The sequence below is a fragment of the Tursiops truncatus genome, chromosome 3 (assembly GCF_011762595.2).
Source record: "Tursiops truncatus isolate mTurTru1 chromosome 3, mTurTru1.mat.Y, whole genome shotgun sequence".
Lineage (NCBI taxonomy): Eukaryota > Metazoa > Chordata > Mammalia > Artiodactyla > Delphinidae > Tursiops > Tursiops truncatus.
In genome coordinates this window covers 122,305,141-122,323,771 of record NC_047036.1, presented here as the reverse complement: position 1 = coordinate 122,323,771, position 18,631 = coordinate 122,305,141, and the positions used below count along the sequence as shown (strand labels likewise).

At 35.7% G+C, this 18,631-nt stretch overlaps 1 protein-coding gene across 6 annotated transcripts in view; it reads right to left on the bottom strand.

Annotated features, from left to right (window-relative positions):
* Positions 1-457: 457 nt before the first annotated feature.
* The window catches only part of RBM27 (RNA binding motif protein 27), a 65,885-nt gene continuing 47,711 nt past the window's right edge, over positions 458-18,631 (bottom strand). For 5 of the 6 annotated variants that reach the window (XM_019924641.3, XM_019924643.3, XM_019924644.3 and 2 more), the window contains 7 exons: positions 17,931-18,050; positions 16,486-16,560; positions 16,181-16,345; positions 14,022-14,126; positions 13,724-13,915; positions 3,731-3,841; positions 458-2,562 (listed from right to left, as the gene is read on the bottom strand). In XM_019924641.3, the coding sequence (XP_019780200.1) occupies positions 2,479-2,562; positions 3,731-3,841; positions 13,724-13,915; positions 14,022-14,126; positions 16,181-16,345; positions 16,486-16,560; positions 17,931-18,050 (852 nt within the window). In that variant the 3' untranslated portion in view covers positions 458-2,478. Of the gene's footprint in view, positions 2,563-3,730; positions 3,842-13,723; positions 13,916-14,021; positions 14,127-15,274; positions 15,809-16,180; positions 16,346-16,485; positions 16,561-17,930; positions 18,051-18,631 lie in introns of those variants that run through there. The other variant, XM_019924647.3, reaches the window with a different exon arrangement.

Below are 18,631 nucleotides of genomic sequence, written 5' to 3'. Positions count from 1 at the left end.
AATATATACATTTAACTAGTTTATGCTAACCTTAACTTAAATTTTCTAATATTATATTAACACATATTTTGAATACATTTTTGAGAGTCAAACATGTTTTAGAAGTCTTAGGAAAAGACGTTTATGAAGTATTTTAGGTGTATTGAAAACTAAGTTTTATATAAAGGGCCTCAAAACTTACTCGAAAAAGTGTCTAGCTATTCTTCACTTTAACATCCTTCTCTTTCACCCCCCTCTCCCCCAAGAACTAAAAAGGTCAAACAAATCCTCAACGCTCTCTGTACTGAGAGTGTAATAAGATGTCAATTTTAGGTTAAAAAATCATATGAAAAGGAATCTCACTCTGCTGAATTGTCAGTCTACTGAAAATTTCCTTACAGCTCCATTAATTTACTGTAATTTTCAGTTTCCAAATACAAAAATACAACAATTCTTATTGAAATCTATACGCTGGTAGTTTTAGTACACAAAAAAACCAAACAAATTATTTACAAAATTATACAGTTTAAGAAAAAACTTTGTACAAAAAATATATAAATCCTTTGTTCCCTCTATCACGTTTAAACTGTCAGGACTCAAAATATTCACCACAATGAATCTTTCAAAATATATACCAACTGAGCCACAGACATCAGGAAAATTTCGTTAGAGATGACGGAGGAGGAAGAAGCAAGATTGCTTACTCTACCCCACTGTAATGTTTTCCTTCTTTTATAAGCTTATTTTAGCTTTGTGTTTTCAGAAATATAACTATAACCTAGAAAGAGGAAGTCCTTATTATTATGAAGGGAAAATTACATGAAAACTTAAAAATGATCCTGGTTTGACACATCATTCCAGGAAAACATGTAGAAGAGGAAAGATAGTCAGAACATGGGATTTAACTTCTTGTAGCCAAGTAAATCTAGAGTCCTGATGGTTTTAAGTTTCTTAGTGAATAGTTTCTATTTTGAGAAACAGTCTTCACCTCAGGAAACAAAATCCTTGACATAGTGATCACCAAGAACCTTCTGAAGCCAACAGGAGGTTTCAAATTTTCACACCACACGTACTATAAAAACATAGCTGTGTATATCCTTGAAAAAGTAACATCCTATGTACATTAATCATTTTATTTCCCCAGGGGTCAATACAGTGTAGTGTTGCTCCTCTGCTTTTCCATCTAACATTCAGAACACAAGGACATAAATTTACAGATATATTTTACTTAACAGATACTCTATACAGTGTACAGTAAAAATGCACACAGTGAAGGAAACCGTCTACTGAAGGATGCATATGTTCATGGATAGCAACAAGCTACAAAATTATGAAAATATAAGGTCATCTGATCAAAGTCAAGTTATGACTCCCATTTATTACTAGCATACCCATCCCCCTACCCCATCCCACCCCCAACCTATCCCCAGTCACCTCACCATCATGGTTTAAATTTAGGGAAAGAATTTCACACACTTTCAAACCCTTCTGCATAACTATTAACTAAAGTGAAGCTTTAAAAAAAAAAAAAAAGCTGGTGACTCTCTCTCCCCACAAATCCTTCCATTATTCTCATCAAAATATCACTTGTTTATCAAGGTGCTGGTTTAAACTTTTTATTGGGGACTGACTTTTGGTGGCCCAAAAGAATCACTTATCTCAATAATGGGTAAGTCAGGCTATTAATAAAAAGGCAGGAGAAAGAAAATGGGGACGAGAAAGGGGCAACAGGTGAAAGCCTTTTATATTCTGAGAATGTTAAAAAAAAGAAAGGAAAAAAAAAGGACCAACTGAACCAGTGCTCAGTAATTTCAAAGCAAACTAAAAATCAGTGGCAGAAGTCCAGGAGAGTTAATATGATGACAGAATGGAAATCCCACAGAGCTAGCTACCATTGCCTTATAGCATTGAAGAACAGTTACAATTTACACTAAAATATTACTTACTGCTGCACATTAAATCCCCCCGAATTCAGACTGAATACAAATTGGGCTCCTCCTCAATAAAATAATTAAATTTACTTTTCTTCCAAGACAACTCTTGAAAGCAAAAGGGTATTTTAATTACAAATATCTCCTACTATCTGATGACCCATCCATAATAGCTAAGAGATAAAAGATTCCAGGCGATTTTTACATTTAATGAAACTTTATCAGCAGATTATAATCCAAAATAAAATTTCTGAACACCCTGTCATTTACATCATAATCCAACACCAATAGCAACAAAAACAGGTGGTGTGGAAAAATAAGGCTCTAGAGATTATCCAAGTCATTCCTGTGGATCTTCACAACTGTGTAAAAGTCACTAGGCCTTTGGTGCTTTAATATCATGAACAGTTATGAGATGTATTTAAATAGCAAACTTGCTGTCCTTAAACCTACTGTGTTGAAAATAAAAATAAAAAAAATTTTTTTGGCTCATTGACTTCTTTAAATAATTTTAAAAAGTTGTTCTTCTAAACAATATTCCTAAAAAGTATACAGCTCGCATCAGATTTCATCTTCGCCATGAACGAGATTCATATTCATCTTCATCCTCATCGTCGTCATCATGCAAAAACAAATCTGATGTTTCTGTTTCCTGAAGAAAAGAGAGGGTAAAATCTGCTCAGTGGCACAAGAAAGGTAAGTAAAGTGCTTTTTAGGCCAAAGGACAAACAGACTAGTGTACAAAGCCCAGGCTGGATTTACAAGTGACGCAAAGTATCTTTGGGGGCAAAAAAACCCCAAAACATTTATTTATATATATATATATATTCTTCTCCCCTGCTAATTCTGCTAGTTTAATAGAAGATTTCCATTCTAATATCATCAGAAAAACAAATAACATATGAACATTTAGTGGGGGGAGGGGGATATCTATGAAACATGTTTTTGATAAAATTAATTTTATTCTATTATCTTAAAAGTGAGAAAAGTAAATAACCATTTGAACGTCTAAACGTTTCCTCTAATATCCGATTGTGAAGGACGAATATAATACCTTGCCTATGACACTGACATTCCAAATCTTACATAAAAATCTAAAATCTTACACAAAGTAAAAGTATCTACAAACATTCCCGAAATACCAAGATTTTTCTTTTCTTTCTTTTTTAAAGAAGGGAAATGTTTCTGCTTTTGTTATGTAAAATTACCCACTTGGTCGGGAAGACTCTTGATCAGGCATAAATGCTATCTTTTAAAAACAAAATTACAATGAATGAGGAATAACTTGCAATGCTGCCTAAGTGTCCATTTTAACAAACTAATTAGAAATACTGTAGTAAAAAAGCAATATTAATTCTCATGTTTTAAGAAGCTGGTTAGTACTTGTATTATTTAAGTCCTTGGTTTTGCTATTCTTCCCTCTTATGGCCATTTTAACCAACTATATGTAGAAAGAAAACTCAAATCTATTACTTATGGAACTTGAATAAGTTAAAACTAGATCAGATAAAATTTAATTTGTTCACTTAATCCATGTCTTCATTTACCAAAATAAAAACGTCCAGAGCCCCAATAAAGCCAAAATAAATGCAAATTTTAAAAAAGTACAGTCTCTCCTACACCAGAAAATAACCCCCAAAAGAGCTTTTTTATTTCTGCACCTAATCTGATTCTTTAATAAACTTCTAGACTAGTCTTAATTAATTACATGCATGAAAAAACTCAATATTTATTTTTAAATTTTTATTACTTAATGTTAAGAAAAGCATATAACTGGAAAACAATCTAATTCAACTCTTATTTTCAATCGTTAAATTTACCTCCTCCTTGACTTCCTCTTCCTCAGTCTCAGTGGATACAGAAGGCACCTTGGCCTTGTGCCATGATATTTGTAGCCGACGGTCTTTGAATTTTGACCCTTGGTTTGCAGGCTAAAATAGATTTTAGAAGAACACAAAAGTTTGTACTCACACTTACTAATGATTTCTTCAAATTGTGTGCTATTAAAAGTTTAATGACTTGAGGGGAAAAAAAATCTGTTAAAATGGATCTACAAATAATCTCCAATGAGAGCTAGAAAAAGTGAAGTTCTTTTTAATTAGAAGACCACATGTCTGGTTTTCCCAGGATAGTCCATGATTAATGTTGATGTCACATAAATTTTAAGATCTGTCTTGGTTTGGATATAAATTATATAGTCATTCTACATAGAAAAGTCATGATGAGGACAACAAATACTGTCTTAATATGATTATTGGCCTTTGGCTTTGATAATCTACATATTTAGAGTAAAACCTTACAAATATAAGTAATTTAAAAATTATCTATTCATCTCATGACATCTCTTATATCCCCATCTATATCTGTTAAAACTATTCCCACTTCTTTTCCTGAAATGCTATATAACAATGACAAATACTCTGCAGCTCATCTACGCATCCCACAAATGTTAAACACCTATTATCCTATCTCAGGGTAAAACTACGCAGTTTCAAATGTATTTCTTGTTATTACTGTCTAAACATTTTTTCCTCCCCAGCAAATTTCAGTAAGAGAAACCAAAAGTTTAATTTTAAGGACAAAGCAATCGAGACAAAAGAACAGAGACCCAAAGTTTCATGAAAGTGAAAGCTTAATCATTCCTACAGCTTTCCTATCAACAGATCTGGGTTGTAGATTATCCCCAATTCTTGGTTCAGTCCTAAAATATGTAATAGAAGGGGCTCTTTTAAATTTGGGGTTTCACCCTATATTTTCTAGGAAAAATATTGATAAACTTCATGAAGCATTTACAAAATATTTCCATAGAACACTCAGATCATTGCATGGCAAGAATGTACATTAGGCCAGATGCATACCAGTCAATTACTGTCTCTGCTGATACCACAGCCTGTGATTTAAGGAAAAACTCCTATTATCCCTTGTAGGTGTTAAATGTTTATAACCTGACACCAAACATTTTGATTCATGGGACAAACTAAAATGACACATCAAAATGGCCCTAACCCAAATATACATTTACCATCTTTTCAAAATCAGGTAGTTACTAAGTGAGTGGACATTAAAAGTTCTCATCACAAGGAAAAAAAAATTTTAACTATGTGTGGTGATGGATTTAACTAAACTTATGTTAGTAATCACAATGCATATGTATACTGAATCATTATGTTCCACATCTTAAAATAATACAATGTTGTATGTCAATTATATCTCAATAAACCTTGGGGAAAGAAAAAAACAGGTAATTTGTGTAACAGACATCCCTTGCCCTTACTCTATCCTTTAACATACAGCCCAATTATAGAGATTTCTTCAGTATTTTGTTCATTTCTATATTATTTAAATTCTTTCCAGCTTTACTGAAGTGTAACTGACAAATAAAACTGTAAGATATTTGAAGTGTGCAATGTGATGATTTGATACACTGTGAAAGGATACCCCATCGAGTTAATTAACACATGCATACCTCACGTATTTATTACCCTTTTGGGAGGGGGGGGGAGAGGGGGGTTTTTAGAACATTTAAGTTCTAGTCTCCTAGCAAATTTCAGTTATATAATAGTGTTGTCAACTACGGTCACCATGTTACACATTAGTCCTTAAACTTTGTTATTTGAATTTTTAAGTAAAGTTATATTACTTTTATTAGCAAGAAAAAGCAATATAAAAATTTTTAACCTATATTAACTGGGTTGCTTTCCAAAGAGGGTAGCAGTTCTATCTTCCAAAAGAAATTTTAAGGCATTAGATGTACTGCATATATATTACTGAAGGAAGAAGGAGAAATTTAATTTGTATGCAGTCAGGAACTAAGAATATAAAACTCCCACTACCTAACTTGTAACAAATAAGATTAATAAATAGAATAAAGATGTATTCTAATAATACCAAGTCAGGAACTCTCACACACCACAAGTGGGAATCTAAACTAATAAAACTGATGCAGTTCACTCAACAAGTCCATGTATATGCAACAGAAATGTACATGTATATATGAAAAGACATTTAAAACAATGTTCACAGCAACACTGTTCATAAAAATGAAATGGAAATAACCCAAATACCTATCAATAGGAGAATGGAAAAATAAATTGTGGTATATATATATACAACTGAAAACTATACAGCAATAAAAATAGCAAACTACTGTTACATGTAATAACACAAACGAATCTCACAAAGATAATGTTAAGAAAAAAAAGTAGACACAACAGAATATATACTATGTGGTTCCATATATATAAATTTTCTTAAATACGCAAAATAATACTATAACATTTAGGAATACACATTAAGGTGATAAAAATACAGTTGATTCTCGTTATTTGCAGTAGTCACATAAAGTTCACCCAAGCACTGAATTAGCAAACACTGAACCATTGTTCCTAGGGGAAATAGAGGGTTAGGTTCCTATGAGCCTCTGGTCAAAACATTTTTGCCAATGATCAATATGTAACCTTGTTTTATGTTTAAGGACATTACTTAATATATACTGTTGATTCATTAACATTGAACTCATGGCCCAAAGCATGACAACTCATGCCTGAACAAGGCTTATCTCTAACACACATCTTTACCATAAGGCACATCACTACCTTACTGAACACTTACACAGCACTTCAGAACTATACTTGGAAGCCATTTTAAACAGTGAAATCACCAATGAAAAGCACAAAAAAATGAGAGAAATAGGGCACTAAATAGACTGCAAAAAAGACTTGTTTACAGGATGAGAGCTGAGACAAGAAGGCAGAACATCACCTCATTTGACCTCCGTTGGGAACTTGTGCACTGGTCAACTCAAATTTTTCACAGCACATGTCTGAAAATGACCACACAAGCACTTCAGGTATTGATTTTGAGGCTGTAATAAATTTTAGTGGGTAGGTGAATGTGCAATGCAGTATCCACGAATAATGAGAATCAACTGTATAAAGAAAGCAAGGAGGTGATTATAATAAAGTGAGGCTAGACTTTTTCTGAGGAGGAGAGAAGATAGTGACTGGAAGGGGGCAGAAGGAGACTTTTGGGGTGCTGGGAATGTTCTGTTTCTTGACCTGAGGGGCAGGTAATATGGTACCTTCTGATAAATCACTTAACTATACATTTCTTATTGGTATAGTTTCAATAAACATTTTAAGTTGAGTATTATCTTCATAATTTCAAGAAAATACCAATTAGCCAAGATATTTATGTTAAAAAAGCAATGTTTAGAATGCACCTCTGTATTTATAAATGATCCCATTTTGGTAATTTTTTAATTAATTAATTTATTTATTTATCTTCGGCTGTGTTGGGTCTTCATTTCTGTGCGAGGGCTTTCTCTAGTTGCAGCAAGCGGGGGCCACTCTTCATCGCAGTGCGTGGGCCTTTCACTGTCGTGGCCTCTCTTGTTGCGGGGCACAGGCTCCAGACGCGCAGCCTCAGTAGTTGTGGCTCACGGGCCCAGGTGCTCCGCAGCATGTGGGATCTTCCCAGACCAGGGCTCGAACCCGTGTCCCCTGCATTGGCAGGCAGATTCTCAACCACTGCGCCACCAGGGAAGCCCCGGTAAAATTTTTTTGATGAGAGACTTAATATATGTATTCTTATATTCGTAATTTTTTCTATAAATATATCCAAGAATAATAACTACCTTGTAAGAGTAGGCCAAGATTAAGAGGTGAGATTTTTACTTTTTATTAACCGAATTTTGACCCTTTGCTTGTATTAATTTTTTTAATTAAAAATACTTAAAAAAATTTAGGACTTGCCTCATATACCTATCAAAATATCTAATTTTTCTATATACACATATATATTCTCTCACACGCATATCTATACCACGGCTTGAAATAATGAAATAGTGGAGAAAAGTTAGATGTCCATCAATACAGGACTAATTAAATCTAGTACAGTACATCTATACAATAAATCACCATGCATCCATTAAAAACAAAGCAACATCATATGCACAATTAACAGTAATTGCCTATGGGGAGTGGAACTGTATGACTGGAGGTAGAAGGAAATGTTATTTTTCTTTCCTTTTCTTTTTCTTTTGGCCACAACACGCGGCATGCGGGATCTTAGCTTACCGACCAGGGATCAAACCCGTGCCCCCTGCATTGGAAGCATGGAGTCTTAACCACTGGACCGCCAGAGAAGTCCAGGAAATCTTACTTTTCATTGTACATACTTTTCTTTTTGACTATGTATATGTGTGTTGCCCCTCAAAATAAATCAAATATTAACATACATGAATATATGTGTGAATATGAGCAAATCAATTACATATCATCAATAAAAAATTATATGCAGTAACTTAGAAGCATGTAGAACCTTAGAGGTAGAAGTTACGCAGAGAGAAATTCACCTACACAGCCATTTTCCCAGATCAGAAACTGATGCCAAATCTGTGCCAGTCATGATCATCAATCCCCTGACTGGCAAAGATGAAAAAACAAAACTTAAGTGCTGTTGAGGATATGGGCAAACAGGTGCTCTCACCCAATGTCACTACAAGTTTAAATTAGCGCAACATTCCTGGAGGATTATCTGGCAAGCTGTACCAAAATTTTAAATACACATACGCGTGCCTTCGATCCAGTCATCTTGCTCCTATGAACTAACCTAGGGCAATGGTTCTCAGTGGGAGACGATAATGTTACTCTAGAGGGCATTTTGGTGGTCACGCTGACTGAAGAGCACTTACTAGTATTTAGTAGGTGAGAGCCAGAGGTGCTAAAGGTCCTGCAATGCACAGGACTGTCCACATAACATTACTTCCCTCAAAAACGCCAAATACAGTAAGATGTATATAACATTGTCCATTAACAGTGAAAAAACAGGAAACACCCTAACTAGCCATCCTGACTGACATCATGAAGAAAAAGACCTAAGGAAGAAAGCCAACACACTAGGATAGTAGAGGAGAAATATGAAAAGAACCTGTGTAGCTGAGTTTCTTAAATAATCAATCCTAAAACCTCCCTACCTCTAAACTTCTTGAAAAAAAAGAAAATAAACGTCCATATTTTCCAAGTTATTTATCTGTTACTTGCAGCTACTAAATGCATCCTGAGAAGCATTTACTATTTTCATAATCAGGAAGAAGAAAATAAAAAAAATCTACTTCCACTCTATTATTACTGAGTACAACTCTAAACCACACTACCATAGCTCAAAATCTTTGTAGTTAAATGATGCATACTATTGAAAAAATGCCAAAGTACAGTTCAAGTATTCCAAACATTCAGCATAAATAACTTTCCCTGTTGAAATTAGCTGAACCCCTCTTTACCCAGGAGTGAAGGAAAGCACCCTAAGCTCTCATCCTATCTGTGCCCTTAAGCAAGCCTCTATGACTTAAAATTTTCAGCTTTTACCTAAACTTTAATATTAAAATACTTAAAGGAAATTCTTCATGGTCTTTGATACCCTCCTAACTCTGTCAAATGAAAGATATATAAATAAGGATTCTTTTTTAAAAAAAGTTCTTTTGGGACTCACTGATTTTATCTTTAAAATATACAAAATTCTATTTATATATTACATGATATTATTTCCCTTTTTTAATTTATTATTATTATTATTACTTTTTTTTTTTTTTGTGGTACGTGGGTCTCTCACTGTTGTGGCCTCTCCCGTTGCGGACCACAGGCTCTGGACGCACAGGCTCAGCGGCCATGGCTCATGGGCCCAGCCGCTCCGTGGCATGTGGGATCTTCCTGGACCGGGGCACGAACCCGTGTCCCCTGCATCAGCAGGCGGACTCAACCACTGTGCCACCAGGGAAGCCCTCCCTTTTTAAAAAAAAATTATTTATTTGGTTGCACCGGGTCTTAGTTGCAGCAGACATGCTCCTTAGTTGAGGCTCGCCAGCTCCTTAGTTGCAGCAGGTGGGCTCCTTAGTTGTGGCATGCGAGCTCTTTGTTGCGACATGCATGTGGGATCTAGTTCCCTGACCAGGGATCTAACCCGGGCCCCCTGCATTGGGAGCGTGGAGTCCCAACCACTGTGCCACCAGGGAAGTCCCATATTTCCCATTTTTGAACTTAAATATTTTATATATAAAGTAATAAAATAATATATACCAGGGGTCTGCAAACTACAACCTTCAGGCCAAACATGGCCCAGCACCTTGTTTTTGGTGGCCTGTGAGCTATGAATTATTTTTACATTTATAAAAAATTATTAAAAGAAGAAAAGGAAAAAGAAGAAGGAAGAGGAAGAGGGAAGGACAGGTTTAGAGAGAGGAGGAAAAGGAGAAAATGTGACAGAGACTGTACGAAGTCCGCAAAAGCCTAACGTGTTTACTATCTGGTTCTTTACTAGAAAAAGTCTGACTAGTGATATATACTATTAAAATATTTATATATTATTATACATGTTTTATGTTGTTATAGATAACTTCCATTGTATATAAACATTCTCTGGATTTTAAATTTGTGTATATAGTTGACCCCTGAACCACACAGGGATTAGGGGTGCTAACTCTCCATATGGTCAAAAATCTTGGTAATAACTTACTGTCAGCCTTATTATTGAAAAAAATCTGTGTACAAGTGGACCAGCACAGTTCAAACCCATGCTGCTCAAAGGTCAACAATTTTTAAATTTACTCATATTTTTCATGTACGTATCTGGGACGTAAAGCCCAAGATTAACACATATCCTCAAATTTGGTTTTAACATATACAGTATAAAAATGCTGGTGTTTCATCTTAAAAATGAATGTGAAGTTAAAAAGTCTGATTTTAAAAATAAGATATGTTCCTTTGGAAAGCACAGAAAACAGAGAAGAGCCTAGAAGGGAAAAAAAATTAAAACTAACTTGAATTCTCCCACCCAGAACTAACAATTTAAAGCAGTTCCACTCCAAGTTTATGACTACTCTCCTATCCCACCCTTCCTTAACCTAAAAGACAATCCTGAGAATTTTCTTATGTCATTATTCTTTAAAAACACGTTTTTAATAGCAGCAAAGTACTGTTGAGCGTTTAGATAGTTCTCATTTTCACTATTATAGAAAGTGCTACACTGAGCACACTTACAGTTTGCAGAATCGTTTGCATAATTTCCGTATGATAAATTCTTAAAAGTGGATTAATGCAGGGGTCCTCGACCCCCGGGCCACACAGCAGGAGGTGAGTGGCAGGTGATCAAGTGAGGCTTCATCTGTATTTACAGCCACTCCCCGTTGCTTGCATTGCCACCTGAGCTCTGCCTCCTGTCAGATCAGCAGCAGCATTAGATTCTCATAAGAGCATGAACCCTACTGTGAACTGCGTATGTGAGGGATCTAGGTTGCACGCTCCTTGTGAAAATCTAATGCCTGATGATCTGCAGTGGAGCTGAGGTGGCGATGCTAGCACTGGGGAGTGGGTGCAAATACAGATTATCATTAGCAGAGAGGTTCGACTGCACAGAGACCCTAATAAGTCTCTGCTTGCAGACTCACATCAAAACCCTATTGGTGCGTGGCATGTGAAAACAAGCTCAGGGCTCCCACTGATTCTGCGTTATGGTGAATTGCATAATTATTTCATTATATATTACAATGTAATAATAATAGAAATTAAGTGCACAATAAATGTAATGGGCTTGAATCATCCTGAAACCATTTCCCCCCTCCCCTCCGGTCCGCAGAAAAATTGTCTTCCATGAAACCAGCCCCTGGTGCTAAAAAGGTTGGGGACTGCTGGATTAATGAATACAAGAATAAACTGAAGGACTCTAGAATTAGGTCCTCACACTTCAGAACAGCTTCACTAACACCCATCCATCACCTTTTCATACAGATATGGTTGATCCATGATCCTTTCACAATCATTAAGGACAGTAAAAGAATACTGAAAATATACATTTTACTTTAGTCTTTGTGGGATTATAAAAGACCTTGAAGAAGAGTTACCCTATAGGTTTGCTAAATCTACTTTCAATAATGTCTTAGGCATACGTATTTCTGTATTTTTTTCAAAGAAAGCATACTATACTGCCCAAGTATCTGTTACAAGTGTAAGTGTGTTTCTAGCATTCAAGACTGTCTGATAGTACCCTATCAAAACAAAAAACAAACTACAAAACACCATCGAAACCAATGGTAGTGTCTCATTCTTGAAGTTGCCTTACCAGCCTTGGCTTTGTTTGCTCCTTCCCCAAATGCCTGGACATGTCCCTTTCTGCAAACCAAGTGCCGTATTTCAGACTTAACAAATATATGTATATAAAAGTTGGTTATTGGGGCTTCCCTGGTGGCACAGTGGTTGAGAGTCCGCCTGCTGATGCAGGGGATACGGGTTCGTGCCCCAGTCCGGGAGGATCCCACATGCCACGGAGCGGCTGGGCCCATGAGCCATAGCTGCTGAGCCTGCGCGTCCGGAGCCTGTGCTCCGCAACGGGAGAGGCCACAACAGTGAGAGGCCCACATACCGCAAAAAAAAAAAAAAAAAAAAAAAGTTGGTTATTATTAGATACTCTAGAATGACTCTACTTATGAGAAGGAAAGAGAGCCATTTGAGCATGACTTCTGGATTAAAACTTAAAGATTTATATATAACCCTCAGGGTAGAGCATGCAGCTTCCTACCTAACAAAATTACCTACTTTTTGTAACTAAAACTTTCTACAGAGCCAAATTTATAAAAATTCTGCTTTATATTATTATACATTATTATGTAATGCACCTCACCAGAGCTGGCAGTGGGTCTAAATGCCCATGCCCAAGTTTTGGCAAGGAAATTAGAATATTATATACTCAACCCTGAGAGACAAAAATCGACATTCACCCAGCCTCCAGAAGAACACCCTGCCCATGTACAGTGCTCCTCCATATATTATCTTCTTTACTCCTCAAAGAAGTCACTTAAAGACAATCTCACACTTTACAAAAAAAGAAAATAACAGTCAGGGTAGTGAAAAAACTGGCTCAAGAGTAAACAGACTGCAGCCCAGGTGGCTCTCAAATCTGGACATCTTATAATAACCCACCATTCTCTAATAGCCAGGGTGAAACAAGATTAATGAGCATCAAACTAATAAGAAACTATGGAGTGAAATCTTGCTCTTTAAGATTTCTCTCACCATCTTTAACACTCAATAGGGCTGAAAATGTTTTCTCTCAAAAAAGTTGTTTGAGGAATAGGCATCCTGGATGTTAACAGTCAATTGTGTATTTTTACCTTGGTCCTGCCACTTATTAACTGTATGATCTTGGGTGACTTTTTTAAGCTTTAGTTTTCCGATCTGTACACATGGGTTTCTACCTGCACTTTATACAGTTATTTAAGGTTACATGAGATCATGTATGAAAATGCTCTAGCACAAATAACACTCAAAAAATATTTACTAGATGAATTAATGAGTGGTTAGAAAGAGAATATACTGTTTATGTGCAAAATAACAAAAACATTCACTTGTGGCAAATATCTATTTGCATATTTGTCTAAAAGCAAGTGGTCACCACTGTACACAGAATATAACTAAACATGACTCTTCTCCTAACAAATTCTTCCTTTGGATTTTGTCTCCATCCCAGACTATTTTCACTTATTGACTATAAACATCTAGTAAACCATGTAATAAACCCTAAAGCAAAAATCAAATATAGCTTTCGAATAACTTGTTGTTACAAATGCATTTATGTGAAGTATTATGGAATATAGCATGAGCTGCTTCTTGACCTTCAAATATATTAATAGGAATTTACTAATACCCATGATTTTACAACTTATTTTTCTAATCTATAAAACATTTGACATTTATACAGAAGGCATCAAGGAAATGCTAAATACAATGCTTTTAGAGTTGGCATTTACTATTTTAAAAACTTACTGAAAAATGCTGAAGTAAGTCATCTTTCTCCTCCTCAATGAATCCCCCAACTGTTAGTGCTTTAGGGCGGTGGTCCACCACCATGTGATTTAGTGAACCCCTTCCTCTTCCTCCACGGCCTCGGCCTCTTCCTCGACCCTGAGAGGACATGGTCTTTCCTCGACCCACAGGTAAAATACCTAATCGTGCAGCCTGAATAACAACAAAAAGCAGAACATAACACATCATCAGACTAAATCTAGGAAAACTATTTTTCGAGATGTTAAATGTAGTGGGGGTAACTCCTCTTAAATCTCACCTCAACCTGTAACTGACTGAGTTTTTTCCGTAACTCTGTTGTGTCTTCTCCTGAGGATAGCCTCTTGTGAAGGTCCAGTTCGGTATCTAATAGTTCTTTTTGGGCCTTTGGAAAAATTAAGAGTAAAAATGTATTTTTTAGACAACCTACAAAATCTTGTTCACAATATTACACTTACAGAATGACACACATCTCTTCTGGGTAAATGTGAGAGCACGCAATAAACATGGGTGTTTTAAGGAAAGTAACTTTACAGATATAATACTGAAAACATGTAGAGAGTATGTTATCAGTTGTAACAATAAACAGTATAACTGCTTAATAAGCAAGCAGTATTACAAATGCTTAATTAAGATGGCACAGCCCCTCCAGAATAGAGAGACCCCCGGGGTGGCTGTCTCCAGGTCAGCCACCTGTACACAGGTGTGTGAAGTTCTGAGGCACAGCTCCGTCCATACGGGGCCACTGTGTCCTCGGCAGCACCTAGGGCTGCTACCCACACCCTCTGAAATCGGCTTTGCGAAAGCTTGTATCTGCCGGGCAGCTTTTGGCTGAAATGCAACAGATGTCGAGCCCTCCTTGTAAAGGAACATTGAGTTTTCCTCTTGTGACACATGGGATGCATCATAAGTCCCTCCCCAAGTCGTAGTTCACACACCCATCCTTCCGACGGCGAGTTCTGTGGTTTCTTTTTTTTTAGTTTTGTGGTTTTTAAAAACAAAAACAATTCATTCTGATTACTGTCGTGATATGAAGGCATCATTTCCATGAGCTTTGGGGGATTTTTATGTGAAATAAATAAACTATCACTGAGGAAAAAAAAAAAAAAAAAGATGGCCTAAAAATCAGACCTTGGAAACAGTCATTTGAGATGAGGGAGCTGAGAACATAATAAAGCATCATAAGTGAAACATAATAGGGCAAAATAAATTACACAATAAAAATTCACTAATAGTACAAACATAACAGTTACATAATTGCTTTCAGATCTGAACCCTATAACTATTGCCGCTCTTTTTTTTTTTTTTTTTTTGGTAAGAAACAAATTATCAGCCTTTAGCTGGTGTGACTATGAGAGATTTTCTTTCCCCCATATTCTCTTAAATTTCTTTCCATAATTAAATGCTCTTTTTATTATTGGGGGAAATTTCAATTAAAATAACATTTTATTATATTTTTAAAAAGCAATCATTTTTTCTTTTTTTAGATCATAAATTAATCTTTTTCAAAAAATTTTTATTGGAGTATAGTTGATTTACAATGTTGTGTTCTTAATGAAACACTTTACATTCCTTTAATAACAGAGAACCACAATTTCAAATGTAATATAATATTGTACATAAAAATTTGCATTCTATATATATATATCTGACAAATTTATTCCCAGTTTTCAAAGGGCTGCAAATTTATCTAAAATCCCACTACAGAGCTGTAGAATAATGATGGAACCATGGTGTAAAAGCAAGTATTCTTCTACGGTAAGGAAACAAATAGAAATGAACAAAATTAGACTTAAATGGATCTAGAACTTTTGATTATTCTTTTCAATAGAAAGCCATATTTTTACCCATACTAAAGGCAATGATATCTTTTGAATATTAAAAGGGATGGCTGCATTACAACATTATTAAAAAATAGAAAAAAAGCTGCTGAAATAGGAAATGTCTCTTTCCTTGCCATCACTCTAAGCAGTTACATCATCAGCATGGAGAACAAAAAAATTCAGTTAAAAAACATCTTTGTTCAAACTGGGTATTATCACTTCTTTCAGAGGGAGTGTACAGCATCTACAGAAACATTAAAAAAAAAAGATACTTACAATTGTCTCACACTAGACTATTAGCTACCTAAGGATTCCACTGCACTTTTTTTTTTTTTTTTTTTTTTTTTTGTGGTACGTGGGCCTCTCACTGTGTGGCCTCTCCCGTTGCGGAGCACAGGCTCCGGATGCGCAGGCTCAGCAGCCATGGCCACGGGGCCTAGCTGCTCCGCGGCATGTGTGATCTTCCCAGACTGGGGCACGAACCCGTGTCCCCTGCATCGGCAGGCGGACTCTCAATCATTGTGCCACCAGGGAAGCCTCCACTGCACTTTTAAAGTGCAAAGCACACCACAGATGTTCAATAACCCTATGCTGAATGAAAAATGCAAATAGGTACCTCTGTTTTTGTCTTTACTTTAGATGGTGTGGAGACTGCAGAAGATGTTTTTAACTCATCTTTCAATTGTGAGATCTTTTCTCCAAGCTCTTTTAAAGTCTTCATTATATTTGCTCTCTCTTCTGGTTTCATGTTTTTGTTTTTTTCTAGCTTGGATATTAACATCTATAAAATAAACAGCAAAAAGTAAAACTATGCTTAGTAAATTTTAGTTTAAGTAACCTTTAAAACTCTATTGGGGATATCTTTGTAAAATCCATTCCATACATCAATTCCAGCATGCAAATAATGAACATTTATCTTACCTTTTGGCATTCTATTTGTTTTTCTAACATTTCTTGCCTCTTTTTCCTCATATCTTGTTGTAGCTTCATTGCTTCCTGTACGAACAGGTAAAGAAAAAATCAGTAATGAATAACTAAGTTTGCCCATGATATATATGGCTACTACAGTCTCAACTCATTTCTTCTGAGTCATCCCTTATACGAGACAGATTTTCCTCCTAATCAAAAAATAGCTGAAGCCAGAGATGAAACCTTTAAACCTATTTTCCCCAACACTTCCAACATAAAAGAGTTTATGTTTGTAACTGTACTTTAATATTTAAAATACTGAACACTAATTAGCTGTATCTATGAGGTTTATTCACTTAAATGACCTGAATATGTATGTAAAGAAAAACAAGTTTTCACTTCCCCACATAATAAGCGAAATCCTTATTTTTGAAGTTTGAAGTCTAAAAATAAAGTCTAAAAGTGACATGCAGCTATAGATTAGAAATGATAGCAAAATCTATGGATTTTTGCCTGGAAAATGTTGCCTCCAACCCCTCTGTTAATTAAATCTCCAATTATACTGAGATAATATATATAAATAACTATTTTATTTGAAAAACTGTGAGTTTAAATCTAAGATGATAATGAAACTCAGAAGTGAGTCACATGAATAATAACTACATAATTGTTACACTTCACGTGAAATATTACCTAACTTACGAAGCCAGAAAGGAATTAAAAGAGAAAATAATGAAATAAAAGTGTTTATTTCTCTCCCTTGCGGGGGGGTGGGAGGAGAGACGACAGCTCAGTGTCTTTTACTTTTACATAGAAAAAAGTTCTTTCTTTGTGCTTGATGTAGCCACTGAAAGGCAACTGCAAAACATTTTTTCTGTTTGCTCATCTTTTTTTCAAGTGTACAATGCATCAAGCAGCAGCTAAATAAATGTTAAAATGTAGTTTCATAACAACATGAACTGTTCAGAGGTGTTAATATAATCACTTAAGAATTCAACAAATCCCGGACTTCCCTAGTGGCACAGTGGTTGAAAATCTGCCTGCCGATGTAGTGGACACGGGTTCAAGCCCTGGTCCAGGAAGATCCCACATGCTGTGAAGCAACTAAGTTCGTGCGCCACAACTACTGAGCCTGCGCTCTAGAGCCTGTGAGCCACAATTACTGAGCCTGCACTCTAGAGCCCGCGAGCCACAACTACTGATGCCTGCGTGCCACAACTACTGAAGACCGTGTGCCTAGAGCCCAAGCTCCACAACAAGAGAAGCCACCGTGATGAGAAGCCCACGCACTGCAACGAAGAGTAGCCCCTGCTCGCCGCAACTAGAGAAAGCCCACACACAGCAACGAAGATCCAACGTAGCCAAAAATAAATAAATAAAAAATAAATAAATGTATTAAAAAAAAAAAGAATTCAATAGATCCTTTCCTCTTGAAGGAAAAGAATTGAGGCTGTTACCTGCTTCTTTTTAAGAACTTCTTGGACATCGTGAGACTTTGATCCTGAACAAAGTTTTGAAGGTGTCTTTAAGTTTGAGGAGCTGTAGATCATTTTTGGATGGCCTGGAGTTGAAAATATCTATGAAACACAAATATAATTAAATTAAATCTTAGCAATACCTTAAAATAATTTTTTAAAAAGACTCCATATATTTTTTTTACATTTAAAAACTTCATTTATAAAACAAGTTCTTTATACATAAACTCAATTGTCATTCAAATATAAAAACAAAAACTAATTTTAAGCAATAATGTTGTGTTTCTGAATACAATCACTTATCTTTCTTTTCTTTATATTTTTTTTAATTATGGGAAAAAGAACAACAACTCCTGACATCTAGGAGCTGGACTGCCACTCACAGCTAGGCCTTAGTGTCCCCTTGTTAAACATAAACAATTTTCATAGAACATCAACCTCAGACAAGGTCACTCTTGTGCCCATGGTGGATCAAGGCAAAAACAAGATCACTCCATTATCACGACTGAACACACACACAAACCATGAATACTATCCAAACCATAAAAATGACTAAACATCTCTCTACCCTGGCTAATATGAGTGACTACAGCTTCTTTACCAATTACAGCTTTAGCATAATTCTAGTCTTCCCTCCTTCTAGGTAAACTACTAGGAAATCTGATCATAGAATTACTCCTGTT